Source organism: Sorex araneus, chromosome 7 (genome assembly GCF_027595985.1).
Source record: "Sorex araneus isolate mSorAra2 chromosome 7, mSorAra2.pri, whole genome shotgun sequence".
Lineage (NCBI taxonomy): Eukaryota > Metazoa > Chordata > Mammalia > Eulipotyphla > Soricidae > Sorex > Sorex araneus.
In genome coordinates this window covers 33512503-33536459 of record NC_073308.1, presented here as the reverse complement: position 1 = coordinate 33536459, position 23957 = coordinate 33512503, and the positions used below count along the sequence as shown (strand labels likewise).

Below are 23957 nucleotides of genomic sequence, written 5' to 3'. Positions count from 1 at the left end.
AAAGTTGGTTTTCCCGGCATAGGCAGCTGCCAGGAAGCGGGCAGGACCCTGGCACCCCACCTGATCATCTGGAAAGACCAAACATTTATTATTTGACTTTGGTCTGATTTGGTAATTTGTGGTAGAGGCAAAAAAGAAGTGGCTTGGGGCAGTATTTCTATAAAGGCTGAATTAATGAATCCATATCTGTACTCTCTTCCTGGGGGTGGAGTCCAAATCCTGACTCTTCCCCAGCTGTGTAACAAGGGACCTCGCCTCTGTTCACCTCAAGTTTCTTCTCTGGGAAGGAAAAAAATGTTGGACAGGGCCATGTGAAAAAGTCTGAGATTGGGTATCCAGATCAAAATGCAGGTAACCTAGGAGGTCCCAGGATAACACTTTGTCTGCATCTGAGATCCTGCAGAGCCAGCTCTGGCCACGCTCTGACCCTGCCTCCGACTCTGGCAGACTGAGGTTCCGCGAGGGCTGAAAAGGTCTTTTTATGGTGCAAAGAAGACTGAGGAGCATGCGTGTGCCTGGGGCTCCATGCCTGAGCATGCGCTTCCCGTGCATAAGAGCGGTGAGTTTGATCCGAGGTGCTGCTTCACATATGAACTGTGACCTGGGCAGTACTGCCCTCTGTGAACTGTACTCTCTCCTCCAGGGCCTGGAGCCCACAACCATGATCTCCGGGTACCACAACCAAGTGGGAGTTTGTCATCCAAGTGCTCGAGCCCGGGTCTGGGCCAAACAACAACAAAACAAAGAGAAGGAATGGGATGTGGTGGGGGATGGGGAGGCGTGGGCAGGAGAACAGGAAGAGAGAGGGCAAGCATGTCGGAGAAACTGAGAAGGGCCCTTGCTGAGAGAGTGGGTCGAGTTCTTCACTCTTTCTGGCTGTCCTGTGGCTTCCTGGGGCAAGTGCAGCTCTGTAGCCTATGATGGGATCTTCTTCCCTTTGGCTAGAGTCCGTGGTGCCAGTACATACAAGGGTTTCACAGCAGTTGGTACTCAGGACATTTGTGAAACTGAACGGTTCAAAATTACAAGGGAGAGGTATTAGAGAGATAATTCAGTGGGTAGGGGCACTTGCCTTGCAAACAACTCACCCAGGTTTGATCCCTAGCACCACTGATGGTGGTCCCCCAAGTCCTGCCAGGAATGATCACTGGGCATAGAGCCAGGAGAAAGCCCGGATCACAGCTGAGTGTGACCCAAACATAAAACACAAAACAAAGAAATAAAGTGATCAAAGGTCTTTAACTTTTAAACTTATTTTTTATTTCTGGTTTGATATTAGTCTGCTTAAAAGTTAACCTTCGTTTAAAACTTGTCTTGGGGCTGGGGTGATAGTTCAGCGGGTAGGGCATTCGCCTTGCATGCAGCCAACCCTAGTTTGATTCCCAGCATCCCATATGGTCCCCTGAGCACCGCCAGGAGTGATTCCTGAATGCTGAGCCAGGAATAACCTGTGAGCATCGCCAGGTGTGACCCAAAAAGAAAAAAAAAACTTTTCTTTTGCTTTGGGGTTTTGGGCTCACACCTGGGGACTACACTATAGCTCAGGGGATGATAAGTGATGGGAGCTCAAACCCAAAACTCCTAAATGCAGAGCTCATGCTCTAGCCTTGAGCTACCTATCCAGTGCTGGAATTGACCCTCTTAGCCAAATACAGCCAGAACCCAAGAGTCCAGAGCTCAAGACAGGATTTCATCCATAAACTAGAAAGCAGGTTTGATGCTTGATCAGGATGGAGAGATAGTGCAAAAGGCTAGGTCACAGAAGTCTGGGTTCTAAGTCTGCATGGTCCCCTGCCGAATCCCTGAGCCCTGCTGGCTGTGGTGCAGCCTACCCCCACCCCAAAGCAAAAAACAATGATCAGTGGAGTTAGGTGCAGGTTCCATTCTTGAAGGGGCACAAGCCCTGGAGGTCCCAGAGTTCAGCCACCAGCATGTCTGGGGCAACCCCACCCCCGATGATACTTCTCTGCACCAGGATGGAGGCAGCCTGGATTCAGGACCATGGGCACAACATGTAGCTTCACTTCCTGTTTCTTGGGGGTGGTCCCATTTGCCAGACCAATATGCCGCTGAAAAATGGTCTCACTAAATAGCACTAGTTAGCAAAAATGACAATATAAGTATTAACAACTTAAAAAAGAAATGATGAATATTTCTACCCATAGGCTCTGCAGAAATATGCCGAAATAAATACTATTTAGGCAATTATATTCTTGTGCCCACAGATAACAAATGATAATCACTTCTTTCCAGGCTGTAAATACATATTGATTAAGTTCAAACTGAGAACTCCAAAATGAATTATATCTGGCCATTGCAAAACTGCTTTGCTCACTAAAAGAAAAAAAAATCTACCCAACACCCATTATACTGCATTTAATTAAGACAAGCATCAACTTTATGTGCCATTATTTGCTTCTGCCAAATCTCTATGGTGTAAATATTGAACTGTGGCATCTCTTGAATGCTAATCAATCCTTTCTGAATTTCAAATGATTCCATAAATTTGAGAAGATGCTTCCTTGCCAGCAGTCCCCTCAGCTGCTCTGGTACCAGCGAGGGGTTAGTATGAAGATATGCAGTTATTTGACAGTCTTTTTCTAAATTAGAATGTCATATAAGAAAAGGCAGAAGCTGAGACAGAATGCTAATGGGGAGAAGAGTGCCGGGACAGAGCTCTGGCTTCTCTGACTTCCTGAAGAAGATTTAGCAAAGGCACTGGGGTTACATGGGAGGGGAAAACATCAGACAGAACTTGGGAAGCAGGTCAGCAATAGGATGAGCGTGAGGGTGTGTGTGTACACATGTGTGCACACTAAGATTTTGAGGAAGACAACCATAAAGCAAATACTGCCACCAGCCTAAGAAAGGACAAGCAATCTTCTACTGGGAGGACTGGGTTTCCCCGTTTTAAACACCCCCCTCCCTTTTTTGATGCAGGCACTATGCAAGCCAACTCTGATGATGCCACGCTGACCTGTGCACGCACGGATTCTCTGTTTGGAATTCTTACAGCAGTCCACTTCGCTCTCTAGGTTGGCTGGAGATTTGCTATAGAGCAAGGGACACACTCGCTGTCATTCGCTGATTTATAAAGTAAAGATTTTGCTTTAGGCACTGCAAACACAATTGAATCGCACTGATCAAATTTCCCTGAGGGATTTGGAAACCTCTTTTGTTAACTGGATTATATGTTGACAAAAAAAAAAAAAAAAAAAAAGCAAAAGGGGAAACCATTTTCCTTTCTGTTTCTGTTGCTTTGCTTTCTATTCTTCCCCACTCCCCACATACACAGAAGCTGTAGCCTGGTAGAAAAATAACCCCCTTCAAACCCAGTAAGTGGCTGATTTCTGTGGGCCATCTGGGCAGAGACCTCCCTCCTTTTCCCTTAGAACCCCTTCCCTCTCTATGTATCACCAGGTGGCTCCAGGAGAGGGGAGAGGAGTGGAGGGAACAATGGGATGCCACCGTGCCACTAAGCACATCCCTCCTGGGGGTGCCAAGCTTGAGCAGGGCAGGGTGCAAGCATGCTAAGCAGCTTGGCCCTGAAGCAGGCAAACCTACAGTCCTTATTCTGCCTCTTCATGCCTCGCTCTGCAACACCCACTGATAATTCAAGCCACAGAGAGATGGAGCTGCAGTGTGGACAGCCCACAGATGGACAGCCTGGCCTCTGGCATACAGGCAGGAGTGCACGGGGACCAGGAGCTGCTTCCCAACAAGTCTGTCCTATTGAGTAGAAGAGCAAAGAGACCATTGGCTGCCGTACATGGTGTCCCAGCTTGGGTCACACTTAAAGAGTGTTTTCATTTGTGGAATATAAAATAACATAATATGAGACTGACATCCAAGGATAGTAGACATAAGGGCCAGGAATATTGCTTCATAGTTGGAAGCCTGTTTCGTGAGCCTGGGGAGAAGGCAGCTGGATAGAGAAGGGATCACTAATGATGGTTGGGGGGATCGCTCAGGATGGGAGATGTGTGCTGAAAGTAGATAAAGGACCAAACATAATAGCTTCTCAATATCTATATTGCAAACCATAATGCCCCAAAGTAGAGAGAGTATGGGGAAACTGTCTGCCATGGAGGCAGGGGGAGGGTTGGGAAGGGGGGCATTGGAGAATATGCACTGGTCGAGGGATGGGTGTTCGATCACTGTATGACTGAACTCAAACATGAAAGCTCTGCAACTATCTCATGGTGATTTAATTCACTGTATCACTGTCATTCCGTTGCTCATCAATTTGTTCAAGCGGGCACCAGTAACGTCTCCATTGTGAGACTTGTTGTTACTGTTTTTGGCATATTGAATATGCCACGGGTAGCTTGCCAGGCTTTTCGAGAGGGGCAGAGGAATCAAACCCAGGTTGGCCGTGTGCAAGGCAAACGCCCTACCGCTGTGCTATCTCTCCAGTCCGGTGACTCAATTAAAAAAATAAAAAAGAAAGAGTGTTTGTTGCTTCTGCCCGTCCTGGTGGGCTCTTGTGCAGGAGGGAGAGAAGGTCACCAGTAACACTGCACATCTCAGGCCATCTAGAAAGATTTCATTTTTAACATGCGTGCACGTATGTATGTGTGTGTGTTTCCACACCATGAGAGCCAGGTCCCTGTAGTATAAGAACTCCAGTCCTGCAAAGCCCATCTTCCTTCCTGCTTTTCTGTTTTGCCAACTGCTGGGGGGAGGGGAGGGCGCATGGAGGGTGCACCCAGATCAATTCTCCAGGTGGAAGCAGGAGAAATGACATGCTCAGGGGAAGACAAGATCACAGCCACTCCCCTTTCACAAAAGCCAGAGACAAGCACGTGTAGACATGGTAGGATGAGCTGAGGCTAGAGGCTCCGAAGGGCACTGCCTGCTCAGCGTTGGGGACTCCGCTGCTTCCCCCTATGCTCCCGGCCACTGCCCAGCATCAAGAAGCAGCCTTCATCCCTTCCAGGAAAGATCAGAATTCAAAGGAAGACTTCCAGGCCAAGAGTGATAGTACAGCAGGTTAGATTTAGATGTCAGCCTTGCATGTGGCCAACCCAGGTTTGATCCCCTGCACTCATATAGTCCCCTGAGCACCACCAGGAGTGATTCCTGAGCACAGAGTCAGGAATAAGCCCTGACCACAGTCAGGTGGAAATGCCCCCCCATCTCCACGCCCCCCCCCAAAAAAAAACCTTAAAAAATAGCATAGCGGATAGGGCATTTGCCTTGCACTCAGCTGACCCAGGTTTGATTCCTCTGCCCCTCTCGGGAGAGCCCAGCAAGCTGCTGAGAGTATCTTTCCCATATGGCAGAGCCTGGCAAGCTACCCTACTGATGGAGAGATGCCTCCTTGAGTATTTCCACCCGTGGAAAGGAAGGGGAGGATCTCTCAGAACCCTTCTCTCTGCAGGGCAAAACAAGCCATTTCCTCCTTGAAGATCTCCGAGGTTTCACCGCCAAAAGGAAAACATTCCTGCCACTTCTTTCTGTGGCTCATGGGATTATATGACACAGGCAGGGCAAAGTTTCAAATACAGGCACTCCTCACCTTATCGCACTTCACCTTCACGTGCCTTGCAAATACAGTATTTTGTAAAAATTTTTAACAAGTGGAAGGTTGGTAGCAAAATGTAAGTCACTGAAACCTCAGCTGTTTACTAGCATTTTAGCAAAAAATGATTTTTTTTTCTTCTTGGGTCACACCCGGCAATGCACAGGGGTTTCTCCTGGCTCATGCACTCAGGAATTACTCCCGGTGGTGCTCGGGGAACCACATGGGATGCTGGGAATCAAACCTGGGTCAGCTTCGTGCAAGGCAAACGCCCTACCCGCTGTGCTATCTCTCCAGCTCTCCAAAATGATTTTTTTTAAAGACATAGCCTATTGTTGACAGTGATGGTACCTCTGAAAAACTACATATAACACAAACATCATGGGGAAACCAAAATAGCATGAGTCCCGTGATGGCGGTGCTCTAGAACCAAACCCACATTGATGCCGACATGTGTCCGTGGGACTGGAATACGGACCATCACCCATCCATTCCACATGATTTTATTCGTATTTTGTTTGAGGATTTACTCCTAGCTCTGTGCTGAGGATTCATTCACAGAGGGGCCAGGGATCAAACCCGGATCAGCTGTATGCAACGCAAATGCCATTGCTCTGGCCCTGATTTTATTTGTAAAGGACAGTTTTTAGGTTCTATCTATCTCCCTTATGAGAATTCTCTTCATAATGGGAAAACTTATTATATAAAGTGGGAACGATGCCAACTTTCCTAAACACATCCCATTTTCAAGCCCCTCTTCAAATTTTGCATTTGTAAGTTTTGTGTTTTAGGAGGCAGTCACTTCTGGAGATGCCGGCAGTGGAGGAGGGAGGGACGTGTTGCTTGGAATCAAACCCAGTACCTTGCGTGTGCAAGGCCTGCTATCTACTACTTGAACCACATCCTCAGTCCCTGCATTGTTTTCTTAAACTAATTTTCCCAGTTTACGTGACTTCTGTCAAATCTGAAGTTGGAAGGAAGAGCCTTCTTTTGTTCATGAATACAATAAACCTTTATTAAAGACCTTAATGTCTGTAATATCAGAAAGCAAGCCGGACCTGCCTGCTGGCGTGTTCATGGACATCATGGGTTATTAGTCTGACAGACAAATGAATACATTCTACAACAACTTCAGTGCCCCTCTTTGTTTGGTGTTATTCTTGGATAGTTTCAAGTAACCACACAAATAAGAGGAAAACAATACTTTACTTGGCCCCCCAAATAGCTAATTTTTCTCCTTCCAAATGAGGAATGAGAGGTCTCTGGAGACCTCACAGTGTTCTCATGCATTTTCAGAACTCTTTCCAAATCGTGGTTCAAGTCCTATCGGTGATGTTTCATTCTGGGACATTTTTGCAGTGGTCTGGATAATCACATGTCAAAGACGCTATGTGGAATTCCTGGAAGGCAAAGGATTTGGCGGCTCAAACTACACCAAGTCTGACCCTAACCCAGGATAGAGCAAACCATCTTCAGCATGAATCACATCCTTTGCACTCTGGGTACCACGCCACAGAGGGTAAGGGTTTGCGTGGCACCTGAGGGCAGCTTATGCAGTTAATGGCTTTGCTAGTTCAGGTACCTATTCCCTGGAGCATTTCATGCTGTCTTCCCAAGGATGCTGGTTTCCACGCTGATGCATCATACCCAGGATGCACCATGGTGTGAACAGAAGCCGTTCTGAATCGGAAACCTGGGCTTGAGAGACAGGAGGGGAGGGTGGAAGGCACTGCACTTGTGTGTGGCTGCCCAGCAGGTCATGACCACCCCCCCCCCCCCACCCTTTGAATCCCCAGCACCATCTATGGTCCCCTGAGCACCACCAGGGGTCACTCGTGAGCACACACCCAGGTAAGGCCCCTGAGCACCTGGTTATGGCCCCTAAACCCAAACCAAACAAACAAAATTTGGAAATTTGGCGTGAAGCACAAAGCACTCCAGTGATGAATAAAGATCTGTTTTCTCTATTCTTGACACCGTTTGCAGAATTCAAGCAATGTCAGTGTCACTCCTCAGCTACTCTTGGTCAGCGTGAGCTGTAGACAGCTTTCCCCATAATCTGGGGCAACACAAACGAGAAAGAGAAATATCTGAATGCTGAGGCAGCCCCTATCTGTTGAGAGTTCTTAAGGAAAACTAGTCTCAGGAAATAAACGGCACTAGGTGAGCAGCATTCTATTTCATTTACCATATGCTACTCTGTGGTCAAGGTTCTGCTTTAATTTTAAAAGCAAGTAGGTTTATTTATGCGTTTTTTTTATTAATAGCATTTCCTAAGTCCATATCATGTACCAAGCGCTGCTAGAAAAAAATCTGGGAGACAGAGAAAAGAAAAAGTTCACCCCTCCCCAATTTCTAACACCAATTGTGACTTGGCATGAACTACAGAAATCTACTGCCAAAAGCACTTGAAGAACAGTAACAATTACCTATGCATTTCAGGGAATTTAACCTAAACTTAGACTTAAGGTAAATATTAAGTTACTTTTTAATACCATTGAAGAAAATAACCAAGGCCAGAGAGATAATCCAGGGGTTAAGGCACTTGTCTTGCCTGCATCCGGACCCAGGGACCACGCTTCCTGGTACCATGCCCCAAGCACCACCAGAATTAATCCCAGAACCAAAAGCCAGGAGTAAGACCTGAGCAGGATGTGGCCCAAAATGGAGAGAGGGGAGGGGAGGGGAGAGGATTTTCAATACAACTGAGAAGTACCTTCAAAAATTCAAGCTTGCCAAAGAAGAAAATAATTTGCCACCCACCAGGGCACTCATTACACGAAATGTGATGCTTTACTTGTGCTGGGATTAAGTTAGAGCCAGTCCTGGAGTCTCCATGAGAAGAAAATCCCAAGGCTACAGCAACATCTTAGTTGGCATCTCCTGGTTACTTGTTGCTTTGAGCACTTAAGCCACACTGATATTTCTGATGGGCTTGAACACGCGACAGCTCTATTCAGAGGCTGCATTTAAAGATCAGGACCGGCTGCCAATTCTGTATTTGTTTCCAGGAGACAGTGCGTGGGAGCGCTACCTATCCTTGGCTCAGATGCCACAGTGAGACAGTGTGAGGAGGACGACCTGTAGCTTCCCCTGTGGAGTTTGTTCCTGCATCGGTTGGTGGCAGACAACAAAGCTACTCTCACCGGTCACCAGTTCCTTTAGGGGAGGTGGCAATGCAAACTAATAAAGAAGCATTCAAATTTCATTCTGGCTGTGCATGGGCCATTAATTTTAACTGGTCACGTTAGGATATCTGTCTCCTCTTGGTTATCAATGGGCTCCGATTATGCTATTTCATAGAAAACAAGGCCATTTAATTTACAGGCATCTCAAAACACTCTACAACTACAAGATTCTGGTTCTATGGAAATATTTTGGGAAAGGAGGATTTTTTTTGTTTTATGTTTTATTTGGGGGCTATACCCAGTAGTACTCATGGATTACTCCTGTGCTCTGTGCTCAGAGTAGAAGAGATAGCACCAGGGATTGAACTGGGGTCAGCTACAGACAAGGCAACTACCTTAACCCCTAAACTATCTATCCAGCTTCAAAGGGGGAGTTTTTCCTCCCTCTTTTCATCCTTCCTTCCTCCCTTTCTTCCTTCTTTCTTTCCCAGCTCACTCCAACCAGTTTAACCAAGTCAAGGTGACATTTTTTTTCTTTTTGGGTCACACCCAGCGATGTTCAGGGGTTACTCCTGGCTCTGCACTCAGGAATTACTCCTGGAAGTGCTTGGGGGACCATATGGGTTGTCAGGAATTGAACTCGGGTCGGCCACGTGCAAGGCAAATGCCCTACCCGCTGTGCTATCGCTCTGGCCCCTCAAGGTGACAATTTGAGGCAAAAAAGAGAAGCAGACAGCAGGTTGGGAAATTTTCAGTCAAGTGCACATTTCACTTAAATGCCATCATTAGTTTTCCAAGGAATCGGGTCTCTGCCTGACAGTGACTTTTGGGACAGTCTGGTTGCTACCAGAAGTTCTTTGATTCAACCACTAGCCACAGCTTCTGCAGATTTGTCTCCTTCTGCAGATGCCTCCAGAAACCTGCAATTCACAGAAAATTTCTTCCTTTCAATGGCATCACACATGGTTTGCAGCCCATGCAAACACTTTTCTAGCCCCTTATCCCTTTTTTCAGTCCTGGACAGGTGGGGGGGGAGAGTAAGGGATACAATCATGGGGCGCAGTGGTAAGACATGTGCTTTGTGCTTTGCGGGACCTGGACTGGCAACCAGCATTGTATTTTAAAAAGAATCTTCCTCTGAGCAGACTTCCCAGCCTCTTCCCTTCGTCCCTTTCATATCTCTACCCCAAAGGCAAATAAATTCAATGCACTATTTTTTTTTTTAAAGACCTGGCTCCTCATTCTAATTCTTTCAGAATGAAGACATGTGACCCACCCGGGCTGACCATTTTTTTTGCCCACTGCCTACCTCACTACCTGGCACAGCCCAATTCTCTTGGTGTAAGGTCTTCCACAACGAACTGACTCCTTCTCCCGCCTCCTTGACCATTTCCCAGGATCATTCTGACCCACTCACTGCCAGGGCCCGACCTCTTTGCACGAGCTCATGCTTTCACACTCCAGTACCTTCTTTCCAGCTGAGAATGCCACCTTTGCCTGAGCTCATACTTGCTTTCTCTCCCCAAATCTATCTGGAAAACAACATGATCTCAGGATTCCCGTGGCAGGGAGAAAGGCTGTGGGTGAAGGAAGGATTCCAAAGGGTTAATCACCCAAGGACCCAATAAATTTTGCCTCTCCCTCCCAAGGATTACTTATCATTTCTATATGTGAAAAAGTTCCCCTTCCTAAGTTAAAGGTGACCCAAGCTTTACTTCTTATATTTGTTTCTTTCTTTCCTTAAAATCAACTCTTGGCTAAAAAAGAAATTAAAGCTGGGCTTTCTGTCAGTCTTTGTTTAACAAATGCATAATTTTTAAGAGACTTTCAAGGCAGGTTATTCGCTGGTGCTGAGACTCCTGAAATAGCCAAGAGAAAAAGAGGGCGAGGTTCTCATACATATATGGCTCATAATTCAGGATGGCAATCAATGAAGTTCAAAGGGCAAAAGCATATTAGAAAATTCTCCTCCCCTTCCTAGAGCACAGAATACAGCACTTCTGAAAAATGATTGAGGAAAGTGATGAAAAGTAAAAAAGCCGCTGAACAGACACTAACGCCCTCCAATGTAAGAGCTATTCAGCTCATTTAAAGGTCCACTTAAGTGAGATGATGCTCTTTAAATCTTTTATCACTAAGATGCCACAAATTTCTTACACATTTATTTCCACACTTTTCAGATAATTGCTGATCAAATTTACTAGCCAAGAAGTCTATGATCTTACTAGAAACCAGAATTATGCGCGAGATGACAGAAGCTGCTCAATGCTATCTTGCTCTTGGTTTTCTAAAAGCCATTCTTGGGTCAAAGACTTACAGGAATAAAACGTTCCTATTTCTTGTGGCTAATACACAAACCACACAAGATTCAATCCTGGCATTGTAAACCTTTGAACATTACATCTATGAAATTCTGTTGTCTTTTTACATTTTCAGTAACATTTCTTCTTGCTTTATTTATCACATTTTCCAAATTAGGAAAAGGTTCTTTCTATTTTCAATGTTGACTACATGTGAAAAATTAACTCTGGTTCTATTATTTCAAACTATTCTTTTATTAGCAACAGTTGTACAGCCCTGTCAAGAGGAATTTTAAAAGGAAAGCACCAAATTAGGAAAGCAGACACATCTGGTTCACTTTGCAGTTTGTTTTATTGTTTTATTTCTTAGGCTATGAATTCACAACTATCTTGTAACGCAAGTCTAAAGAAAAAACATATGTTGGTAAATCTGATTTCTGTCCTTTTTTCATTCAAGGAAAGTTGCCTTCCTCAGCTGTCTGCGAGTAAGTAATAAATGGACTTGGCAAAAAGTTTATTGAAGTTGGCTTTATTAAGCCAGCAAAATACAGAAATCAAGTATGGGGACAGGCAGAAAAATCTGTTCCTTTGAAGTCAATAAAAATCCATCTCCCTAATCCTTTTCTTATTCCAAGCAGTGGTGATTTTTCTCGACTGACTCACTGAGAACCTTGATTTAGCTAATCTGTCTTGCTTAGTTATCTTTCTTCTCCCAAGCTTTGTGAAGGATGCATCCCTTCCCTGTGACAACCATCATTTTTTATACTTGCATAGCAGTGCACGTGGTTTTAAGGATTTTCTTAGTTATTCTTCACGGAAAGTTGATAAGGAGGGTTTTAATTGTTAGTCATATTTTACAACCATAAAAGCGGTAGGAAAGCAGGCTCAAGCAAAAGGCACATAGAGACAACCCACAGCAGAGGATGGCATAAATTTGGTCCTGTATATCTTCCCAAAGCCATCTCCTTTAAACCCTCTGTCTCAGCTTTTTTGGAGTGTCTTCTTCCCCGCATTATGTTCAGTGTGGAAGGCAATTTAGGACTGCAAGCAAATACTCCCTTTTGCACATCCCACCCTCTTCACTGAGGGACTATGAATCATGCAGAAACACATTCAGGAACATGTATTCATGGTGGAAGACTTCTCTTCCTTTCCCTTTTCTTTGGGAGGTGGGTTAGGTATGATGGGACTCAAACCCAAGACATCCTTTATATGTGAGTATGCTTGTTACCATTTATCCACATGCTTAGCCTAGAAGGTCTCATGAATGGATAAAAGGACAATATCATGATCAAATAAATTAAAATTAAAAAAAATGCCTAGCTTCAAGACACTAGTAAGTAGTTCCACATTATTTAGCACCTTGCAGTTGGGTGTAGTAAGAAAAAAGGATTCCTTACCTAAACTAAAGAGCACCAAGAATTTCAGACACACAAACTCTCGCTGATCAAACTGCAGGGAACGAAGCTTCGCCACTAACTCCTGTGCGTGACTCACAAGGTTGTTGAGGGTGGCCCCAGCTTGAGATGCGATGATGGCGTAGTCCACCTGCAAGACAGAATTGCCATTTCAAGGATGCGCAGAGTCGGAAGAATCAGAGCTGCGGGTCCTACTTGAGAGGCTTGAGGTTTCATGATTAAAATGGGGCAGCGATGGAAGAGATTGAGATTTCCTTGGGGGGAGGGTTTGAGGCACAGTCTGTGCTAAACTGCACCACAATTATTCAGATAAATGAATACATTGTATACATTTATGGGGAAATATTTTTTATTACTTTTTAAAAAATTGAATCACCATGAGATAGAGCATTACAAAGCTGATCATGATTGGGTTTCAGTCATACAATGTTCCAACACCCATCCCTCCACAAGTGTACATTTCCCAGCACCAATATCCCCAGTTCCTCTCTCACCATCCCCCAACTGCCCGCTCAGCTAAGCTGCTTCTTCTCTTCTCTCTTCTCTCTCTCTCTCTCTCTCTCTCTCTTTCTCTCTCTCTCTCTCTCATTTTGGGCATTATGGTTTGCAATACAGATATTGAAAGTTTGTCATGTATATCCCTTACCTACTTTCAACATTCAATTCTTGTCCAGAGTAATCATTTCCAACTATTGTTGTCATACTGGACCCTCCCATATATTAATTACACTCTATATAGGGAAATAATTTTGACTATCTAAAGTTTGTAGAAATTTTGATGGGAATATCCGGATGGAGGTGACAATTTTTTTTATCAGGAAATTAGATCATTTCCTGATAAAATCATAGGTTTAAATTTTTTCCTTTTTTTTTTAGGTTTAAAATTTTTAACGCTGGGGTCCGAGCGATAGTACAGTGGGTAGGGCACATGGCTGATTTGAGTCTGATCCTCAGCATCCCATATGGTCCTCTGAGGATCACTAGGAGTGAATTATGATTGCAGAGCCAGGAGTAACCCCTGAGCATCACAGAGTATGATCCCAAAACAAAACAAAACAAATTTAACTCTCACAAATACTTTTTAAGAGAAAACATTATCTATCATCTACAAGAAGGGCAATCCAGAGAGAATGTTCTACGTGGATGCCCTATTAACTAGGATGTGATGAAAATAAGGGTGTGTTTCTATTTTGGGGCTGGAGAGATAGTACAGAAGGTACACAACCAACCTGGGTTCCATCCCTGACACCCCATATGTTCTCCCAAACCCCACCAGGAGAGATTGCTGAGCACAGCCAGGAGTAAGCCCTGAACACCCCTGGGTGACCCTCCAAACAAAACAATGTAAGATATATTTTTATTTTTAGTAAGAAACTACATTGTTTGATTTTGTCTGTTTGCTTTTGAGGGGTGGACTTTGAGATCTGGTGGTACTGGCGGCTATGGCTAGCTCAGTGCTCTCTCCCCGTGGTGGTGGAGGCAGGACACAATGCAGGGCTGGGGATCGAACCCACGCCTCCAGCATGCCAAGCACATGTTCCCACCCTTGCCCTCTGAACCATCTCTCAGGCCCCAAGGGATTCTACTTTATTTTTATTTGTTTGTTTGGTGGGACACAGGAGTGGTGCTCAGGGCTTACTCCTGGATCTGCACTCAGGGATGGCTCCTGGTGCTCTTCAGGGGATTGAACCCAGGTCGGCTGCATGCAAAGCCAGTCTTCCCACTAGACTCTCACTCCAGCCCAGAGGCTTCTCTTTTTAAAAATTTTTTAAAATTTCATTTTATTTTTAATTTTATTGAATCACCGTGAGATAGTTATAAGCTTTCATGTTTGGGTTACAATCTCACAGTGATCAAACGCCCATCCCTCCACCAGTGCACATTCCCCACCACCAATATCCTGGGTATATCCCCCTCTTTTCCACCCTCCCGCTGCCTCCATGGCAGACTATTTTCCCCATATGCTCTCTTTACTTTTGGGCATTATGGCTTGCAACACAGACACTGAGAGGTCATCATGTTTGTTCCATTATCTATTTTTGGCATGCATCTCCCATCCTATCTGATTCCTCCAGCCATCATTTTCTTAGTGACCCCTTCTCTATTCCATCTGCCATCTCCCCTTCACTTATGAAGCAGTCTTTCAGCTATGGGGCAATCCCCCTGGCCCTTGTATCTACTGCAGAGACTTCTCTTTCAAAGTCATCCCTGTTGAAGATAGTATGCTTATGGATGATGAGAAGAATCACATTTACGTTCATCTTCAACTTGCTACTTTCCCCCAAAGGCTGTGACATACAAACTCCTTATTCTCAATTCCTAATTTTCCCAGGACCATGGATTGATTTCTCTCTAAAGAATACAATAACCTGGCTTTGAAGAATAATTCAGAAAATGAAATTTTCCAAAGAGCATTATCATCTTCACTCGGAAAAAGAAAAACGTCACAACACACTGGGTTTAGATTATTCATGGGCACCGAAGCTCGATGTATAACAAGTTAAGATGTTGGGCAGCTGTCAACCACAGTCCTGGCTTTCCTGCAGCGATTACAACGTAATGGGAAAGCCCAGTTGGTACCTGGCGCTCCCATCCTCTCCTTACTGGCACGTGCTCAGGCAACCTGATCCTCTTTTAGGTGCATTTAATATTTGCAGCAGCAGCAAATCTGTCTGGGAGGCAAGTTCTCATCTGCCACTCACCCGAAGCAGACTGTATTAAATTTTTATATTTATTGACATTTCATTACCATAATTGACTGCACTTGCTACTCTAGGACAAGGCACGGGGCTGCCTCCTAAGCAGGAGAACTAGTCCCTGGAGTGGAATTTGCAATTAAAAACAAGGCAGAATGGATTTTTTTTTATTGTGTAAATATGATGAGTTGAATTTTCAGCTTTAACTAGAGAATACTGGGGTATACAGAAACCTTTTTCAAGAGTGAGAAAAATTATGAGTCAGTGGAAAGATGACCCCAAAGGTGTCAATCAGTTTCTACAGAGTCAACTATGCATGAAAAAGCCCCCGCTAATGTGTACCAGGGAAGCTCGGGCAACAGGCAAGCCAGGTAGGTACAAGCTGTTCTGCCCAGCAGTTGGTACCTGCTATCTATGTAAACAGTGAACATCCTAAAAAATACCTGTAGTTTTGGAACGTGCAAGATAAAAGGCCAGTCTCAGGCCTCCTGACTCTGACATGGGAAGCAGAGTGTAAGAGCGAGAGCACTCGGGGCTGATCTAGCCAGAAAAGGAAGACACCGCACCCGCCCTTACCCAACTTTCTACCCAAGAAACTTCTTACTTACAAGTAATTCTAGAGTCATTAAGCTCTTTTTTTAAAAAAAAAAATTTCATTTTGTGGGGCTGGAGTGATAGCACAGCGGGTAGGGCGTTTGCCTTGCACGCGGCCGACCCGCGTTCAAATCCCAGCATCCCATATGGTCCCCTGAGCACTGCCAGGAGTAATTCCTGAGCGCAGAGCCAGGAGTAACCCCTGAGCATCGCTGGGTGTGACCCAAAAAGAAAAAAAAAATTTCATTTTGAGATAATAAGAGGGAGAGAGAGAACAAGAAACTTTTTCTATTTTTTGTTTTTTTGGGGGGAGGGGTAGGTGGGGTCACACCCAGCGATGCTCAGGGGTTACTCCCGGCTCTGCACTCAGGAACTGCCCCTAGCAATGTCAGGGAACCTGATAGGGTGCCGGCAATCAAACCCGGGTTGGGCAAACACTCTATGTGCTGTATGAGCGCTCTGACCCAAGAGTCATTATGTTCTTGAAAAACAACTGCATCCAACTCTTACTCCATCTCTGCTGCCAAATGTGGTCCCCTGAATGCCACCAGGAGTGCACCCTGAGCACAAACTCAGGCTTTAGTCTCTGAGCACTCAGGTATGCCTCTCCTCCTCCCCCTACCAAATTAAACTATCAAAAACAGCCTCCTGAAATCTTGTGCCTACCCTTACTCCAAGGGTAATCAGAGGCAAATGGAACAGATGAGAGAATGACAGTGGGAAGGGCTGTGGTGGAGACCACATGGGATAAGGCCTCTAAAGTCCCCACCCCAGGGCTGGAGAGAGAGGACAGCAGGCAGGCACTTACATGCGGCTGATCCAAGTTCCATCCCCAGCACCGCATATGGTCCCATGAGCCCTGCCAGGAGCGATCCCTGAGCACTGAGCCAGGAATGAATTCTGAGCACTGCTAGATTCGGCTCAAAAACAAACAAATTTAAAAAAAAACAGAATAAAAGAGCTGGAGGGATAGTTCAGTGAGTAAGGCGCTTGCCTTGAACAAGGTCAACTTGGATTTGATTCCCTGACGTCCCACACGGTTCCCTGAGCAAGGGCAGGAGTGATTCCTGAGTGCAGTCAGAAGTAACCACTGAGCACCACTGAGTGTGGCCCAAAACGTCAAAACAAAGAAAAAATTAAGTCTCTATCACTTACAGCCCATATCTTAGAGCCCAAACTTGAAAAACCAAGCACCGGAGGCTCTGCAGCTAGTTTGGGAAGTTCACAGCAGCACTCTGACTTAAACATACATGAACATTCTGGGTGTTGGGCATGGAGTTCAATGGTACGACACACGGATTCTGTCTATGAGAGAAATCTGCATTCAACCCACAGCATTGGGAAAATTTTTCTTACATGTGTGTAGTTCTAAGAGGTGCATAATAAGTACTGCTCAAGAGTGGGGAACCTGGGCTCACTGGTGGAAGGACGAGATCACGAGGGGATGGGATTGGAGGTAGGAGTCTTGTGTGCCTGTCGCCCTATTGTAAATGACTATAAATTATGGTGCCTAAATGGAAACAGATTGGGGCTGGAGCCATAGCACAGTGGGTAGGGTGTTTGCCTTGCACGCAGCCGACCCGGGTTCCATTCCCAGTATCCCATATGGTTCCCTGAGCACAGCCAGGGGTAATTCCTGAGTGCAGAGCCAGGAGTAATTCCTGTGCATCGCCGGGTGTGGCCCAAAAAGCCAAAAAAAAAAAAAAAAGGAAACAGATTAAAACAAAAAGGAACGAAGAAGCGCTGGAGGTGGCCTCCATGCCCAAGTTAGTAAGATGGACTTTGGGAAACCTGAAAGCTGTACATTTACTTACACGCTAATTTGAATGCTCAAACATGCTTATTAAATGGAGGCTTCATACCGTTTCTCTCAAGCATAATTTGTCAAATTGCATAGCTCTGAAGGAAGAAAGGTGATTTATTCCTAAAACAACAGCACCCAGATCTGCAACTTCCTTACATTTTATGGCAAACATAATTATATTTTCATTGTTCGAGGCAGGGTTGTGCTCATTTCAGAGCAGCTGGCCTTGTCTTTTATGTACTTAGTAAAATTAATTTATTGCTCTTTTACATGTAATCTTGGTGCCATTAAATTCAAGGGAGATATTGAAGAAATACTATATAAGCTGAGTCCCCTTTGGATAAATTTCACTCATCATGAAGGTGGAAAACAGTTTTAGCTAAATTGCTTTTAGTTCTGATCGCGGAAATTTTTGATGACTTGTATATTGTGAGATGCCTGTCATTTTAATATGATACACAATAATAGAAGATAATGAATAAGTTGCCAGTAGACCTTTCCCTCAGGATGATGTTACAGTGGTTGTTAATTAGCTACAATATGCAAATACTAAAAGCTATCCTACTTCAAAGTACCCCATTGTTATGTCACATATGCACAGAAAGACAGATTTTGTGTGTAAGTCTTTTTAAAATACTGAAACAACAACTTTACCATTATAAGATGCTAAGAATATACACTTGATATAATAGTGCTTATATCACTGATAACCATAGTTTCTTTTCACCAGGCAAGATCACTTATGGTAGACTTTTATGGATGCCTGATTAAAAGATGCCATTAAAATCCAATAGCTAAAATGTACAGGTTTGGCAGAAATTTGGTGGGAAGGACCGATCCTCACAACAGCGGTGAGTGCTGGGGTCCGGGCTGCTCCTGGTCAGGGACTAATTCACTGCCTGTGATGCTGAAAGTACTCGGAGGGAACTCTGTTCTGCAACCTTTTCCTGAGCCGACCATATGCTGTGCTCCAAGCTAGCAGCTGTGCTTGACAGTATTTCATTAACGGATCTCTCCCTTCAAGCTCCAACTTGCAGTTTCCTGGGAACCCCCAGTTTGTTTACTTATTTTTATTATCTTTCAAAAATTAAGTCTAATCTCTTCTTCATCCGCCCCTGTAATAAATCGACTAGTTATTTACCCTGAGGATCCATCCAAGAGGGAGAAGCCAGAACCGCAAGCCCAGGTTACTCGGGTCTTGCATTCCTCAGCTGGTTCTGCAGAATTGGTAGAAAAAGCTGTTAATGGGCTCCACAAATATGCTTCCAGGGGATATTGCTTCTGGGGTCCCCTTTGTGTCATTTGGGACTCCAGAGCCGACATTGTTCTCTCTGGGTTTGATTATTTGTGGAGGGGTTGGGGATGGAACCCTGGTCTCATGCAGGCATAGGCATGCATTTTATCACCAAGTCACATGCCTGGCCCCAGGCCTCAGAGTATGGACTGAGGACCATTTGATACTGCTCTGGAGTTCATTTTAATAATTTCGGAATGAGCATTTTGTTTGTTTTAGAAGGAAGCGTCAGGGGCAGCGGCGAAAATTCCCTAACCCTGTGAGAATTTTATAAACCAGTGATTTAGGAAGGTGGCGTTTCCTCGCACTAGGCCATTCATTTCCAGTTCTACCCTGCAAGGCCCATCCTGGCACTTCAAACCCTGGGCGGGCAGAGGCAGCCCTGCTCTGACTCAGCCTGCAGAGTTTGGCCAAACACACTGGCTTCTTCGGGGAGAAGGTGCTTCCCTCTGAGGCTGCGTCACCTGGCCAGCTTCCAAAGCTCACCTGGTTTCCCTTCCACTCCCTCTGCAGAACCTTCCTCACCTCTTATCTGCACTGTGTGGTCCAGGGTGCACCAGTGAGCATGCGCAACGCAAAGACAGTGTGAAGGTTGTAATCAGTCAGGTGAGTGACACCTGGGAGCCCGGTGTGAGCAGGGCTGCGGCTCATTTTTCCCTCTTCCGTCTCTGATTTCCCTTCATTTGTCATACCTTCGAAAATATTTTTACACTAAAGGCATCAAGTATCTCTCTCTCCGAGAGGTGAATCATCCCTCAGGGTATTTGGCACGCTTTAAAAAAAAATGCTACTCATCATTTTTTCACCCCCAAGAATATCAGCATCATGACTTGATACAACATATCATGAAAACAGGCTTTTATCACTGTTTCAAAGGTCACACTAAGCACAAATCTATGGCAGTAGGTCAGTACATCTCCTAGACAAGGGGTTATTTTATTTAGGAAAAAAAAATTCACTATCTTAGGATATATCCTCTTCAAGGACTAGAAGAAAATGCAACAAAAATAGCTGATATAAGGGAATTAAAAAAAATTCCCACTAACTTTTACTTAACACTGAAATTTAAACTGAGGATTTGATTGCTGGCTTTGCAAATATAAAACCTGGTTTCCATCCCCAACTCCACCAAAAACAAACAAACAAAAAATCATATGCACTGAAAGGACTTTTACTGTAGTAAAAATTGCATTAAAATTATGTTTGGATAATTTAAATTTATTTGTGCAATGCCATACCCGAATCTCATCAAATCACTTACTTATGCAGACACTATTTAAAAAAATAGACAAAGAGAATAAAATCTGTTCTTCTTATGAGTTTCCTAGGGCCATGGTGCAGTCACATTCGATGCAAAGAGCAAATGAAGAAGCACCATGGAGGTGAGCTCACAAGACTCCTGGATTACTGGAAAGAAGGCTGGAAGGTTGAGGGACCCTCAAACCTTCATGTCTTGCTGGCCCCGGGCCTCCATCTCTTTAGTGTCACTGTCACTGTCACTGTCATCCCGTTCCTCATTGATTTGTTCAAGCAGGCACCAGTAACAACTCTCATTGAGAGACTTACTGTTACTGTTTTTGGCATATCCAATACTCTTGGTAGCTTGCCGGGCTCTCCGAGAGGGGGCGGAGGAACTGAACACAGGTCGGCCACGTGAAAGGCGAACGCCCAACCGCTGTGCTATTGCTCCAGTCCCTGTTTAGTGTATGATGTGATGTGACTTGGAACCAACTACAACTCTCCTCGTCTCTTCATCTCAAAATGAGGATAACGGTCAGGATTCTGCTGCTGAAAGTGATTCCTTCACTGGGCTGTGGATGCTACCAAATGTCAGTTTAGATACGTCATAGCTCTTCCTGCAGAATGATTTCCTGTAATTACTGCAATTCTCTGGGGACGATGCCATGGAAGTCCCCACAGACACATAAGGGGACTTAAAGGACTTGCCCAGAGGCTGGAGTGATAGTACAGCAGCTAGTGCACTCGCCTTGCAATGGCTGGCCTGGGTTTGACCCCTGGCCTTCCGTATGGGGCCCTAAGCCCGACCAAGAATGATCCCTGAGCACAGAGCCAAGAGTAAGCCTGACACAGCTGGGGTATTGCCCCAAAACCAAAGGGCTTGCTCAGAATGACAGACCTAGTAAGTTTCAGAATGGGGCTTTGAACATAGGGGACCCTGGCTCTAACCTAGAGCGAGTCTCACATACAGACACACCCCACTTCATAGCAGAGAACAAATAGCTGCGGTAGTAATGAAAACATACTTTACTCGTAGTTCGACATTCATAATCAAGAGAGTTCTGTTCTTTGCTTTCATCTACTTTTATCTCTCCTTTTTTAAATAATATTTTTTACCTCCAGAATATTGCTTTCCTCTTCAACTTAATATAGCACATTCCTTCCTTTCACCACTCTTTTAACTATCTTCTTTATTTATTTATTTATTCATTTAATAAGTTTTATTGCATCACCCTTTTAACTATCTTCTTTATTTATTTATTTATTTATTCATTTAATAAGTTTTATTGCATCACCCTGTTAACTATCTTCTTAAAATCTGAAATATGCCAATTTATTATTGTGGTTGTTAATGCATTAATAAAGACCTGAGTTGCCCATGCTCATCACAAAGAAAGTACTGACCATTCTTTTAGTTTGTTTTTTGTTTGTATCACAACTGATGATGCTCAGGAATTACTTCTAGTGGTGCTCCGGAGACCATACAGGATGCTGGGGATTCAACTCTGATGGCCCAAGTGCAAGGCTAATGCCCTACCCATTGTGCTAACACTCTGGCCCCCAGCACTGACCATACTCAGGGAAGTGAACTTCACATTCCCACTGTCTCTATGAGCCACAGGGCAGTGAGCAGTGCACGCATCCTGTAGTCAAGAGACAAAGTATTATATAGAACATGGTATCCCAGGCCCGTATTAGTTAGCTGGAAGTTATGAGTCAACAAAGACGAGACATAGGAACATGTTAAAGAAAGATTATTCTGAGTCTTGAGTTCAAATGTTTTAATTAGGCATTTTGGTTCCAGATTAGAAATACTAGTTTCCGTGAAACACAGTCGTCGAATGTTTATCACGTGCTTAGCATTTTGAGCTCTGCGGATGGAAAGGTGGCATGCCCGGGACCATGAATTAAAACTCACTAGGTTTTAGTTTTGTTTAGTTTTAAAACCAGAAAGGTTATAGGCTCTGGAACAGGCTTTCTTTGTAGCATTTTTTTTTCTATTTCATCTCTCTCTCAAAGAGCCTGGCATGCTACCGAGAGCATCCCACCCACATGGCAGGGCTGGCAAGCTCCCCGTGGCGTATTCGATATGCCCAAAACAGTAACAACAAGTCTCACAATGGAGACGTTACTGGTGCCCGCTCGAGCAAATCAATGAACAAAGGGATGACAGCGCGACAGTGATACAAATTTCATCTGAAGAAATTCCAGGAAACCCAGAGGTAGTTTCAAAATGCTTTATCTAGCCTATTTACAGGAGAAAATGAAAGATTTGTTCCCTAGTTTCTATAAATGGAAACACCTATTTCTAATCAGTCATGATTAGGCTCCTTACTTGCCTTGGATGGAAAGGGGTAGGAAAGGGTTGGTAGACATGCAGGAGGAGAATCGATAAGAATCAAGGCAGACAGGTGTAAAACAAAATCTACTTCATTCTCCTCTGGAAAGTCTTCGTTTTGTTGAGACGGCAAAGCACAGAGCAGCAATAATGGGCCCTAAAGACAGTACATGGAGTCTATTCCTTGACTGTTCTTGGTTTGGAAAATAAAAGAAGCAAAGAAACGCTGGGTCTTTATTCTTTAAATGGCTATTACTTTTACCCAGGGGCGGCACTTAAGCAAAATGAAATGTGAAATGGGGAGCATTTCAGAAGAGCAGAAACGAAAGTGCTTTGAGAAAAAGAACGGCACAAACCCATTTCATTTCTGAAACTCAGAAGGAAATGAAATCAAATTAATTTGTGGACAGAGTCCTGTTCTTCTAATGCAGCTCCTAGTCGGGCAGAGGTGGGGGGAGGTTGTTGGTTCCCTGGTGAAATGCTTCTAAAAATGGGTATGTTTCCCGCCCCCGCCCAAGATTTGGGTGGCAAGATGAAGAATGCGCAATAAAAAAATATGGGAAAGCGAGGAAATCTTTTGGGGAATTTATTTTCTCATCTTGGAAGCTTTGCTCAAGAAAAGCAGAAAGCAAGGACCACACTAAGCTAGGGATGGCCGAACTGAACCCACTTGCAAAAACTCTGAAATGGTGCTTGCCTTTAATTTGATGGGGGAAATGCGATTTATTAATAATACAGCAAATGGTGTGGAGACAAGCCTTTCATTTTCAAGTGTGTATCATTTGGGGTTTCACAGCACATAAACATTTATGGGCAAATATAAAAGATCACGGTGCCAAAGGACTGAAGCATCGCTAAGTACCACCACAGGGATGCTTAGACGGGAAGGACTCAGTGGATTCAAGGAATTGCTCCATGCTGAGCAATGCACAGTTCAAGAAAAGAGGCTAAGAAAAGAAGAAGGTACGTAAAGGGAATACCTAACAACCTTTCAGTATCTACACAGCAAACCACATGCCCAAAAAGGGAGAGAGAAAGAGAGAGAGAGAGAGAGAGAGAGAGAGAAAGGAGGAGGAGGAGGAGGAGGAGGAGGAGGAGGAGGAAGAAGAAAAACACCTGCCATAGAGGGGAAACTGGAGACACTGAGGCTGGGAAATGTACACTCATAGAGGGATGGGTGTTGGAACACTGTACAACTAGAACCTAAACATGAATAGCTTTATAAGGGTCTATCTCACAGTGATCTAATTAAAAAAAAAAAAGGTAAAGGAAGGACCCCAAGCCCAGAAAGTGAAAATGAGGTTGATGAAGTCCACCCAGACTTCCCCAAGGCCACTCTCTCGGCCTGCCAGGTTCACACAATACTATAGCATCTTTAGCCAGCCACAGGCCCCCTGCAAATCACATCCCACCACATGAGCTCACGCCCCCTGACCCAGCACTATCCTTTACTCTTTTCTTTTGTTCCAGACCATTCTGATATATTTATTTACCTCCAGTATACTGTTGGCTTGGTTATTAGGATTATTCTCTTTATTGTCAACTTCTTTCTGCTCCAGTGTAAAGCTTGAAGAGGACAGGATGCTTGCTTGCTTTCGCACGCTAGTTTAATTCCGGGAATA

At 44.5% G+C, this 23957-nt stretch overlaps 1 protein-coding gene across 1 annotated transcript in view; it reads right to left on the bottom strand.

Moving 5' to 3' along the window:
- Positions 1 to 23957, bottom strand: part of NR5A2 (nuclear receptor subfamily 5 group A member 2) — a 130846-nt gene that overhangs the window by 36859 nt on the left and 70030 nt on the right. The window contains exon 5 of the mRNA XM_004610012.2: positions 12353 to 12500. Within this exon, the coding sequence (XP_004610069.2) occupies positions 12353 to 12500 (148 nt within the window). The remainder of the gene's footprint in view (positions 1 to 12352; positions 12501 to 23957) is intronic.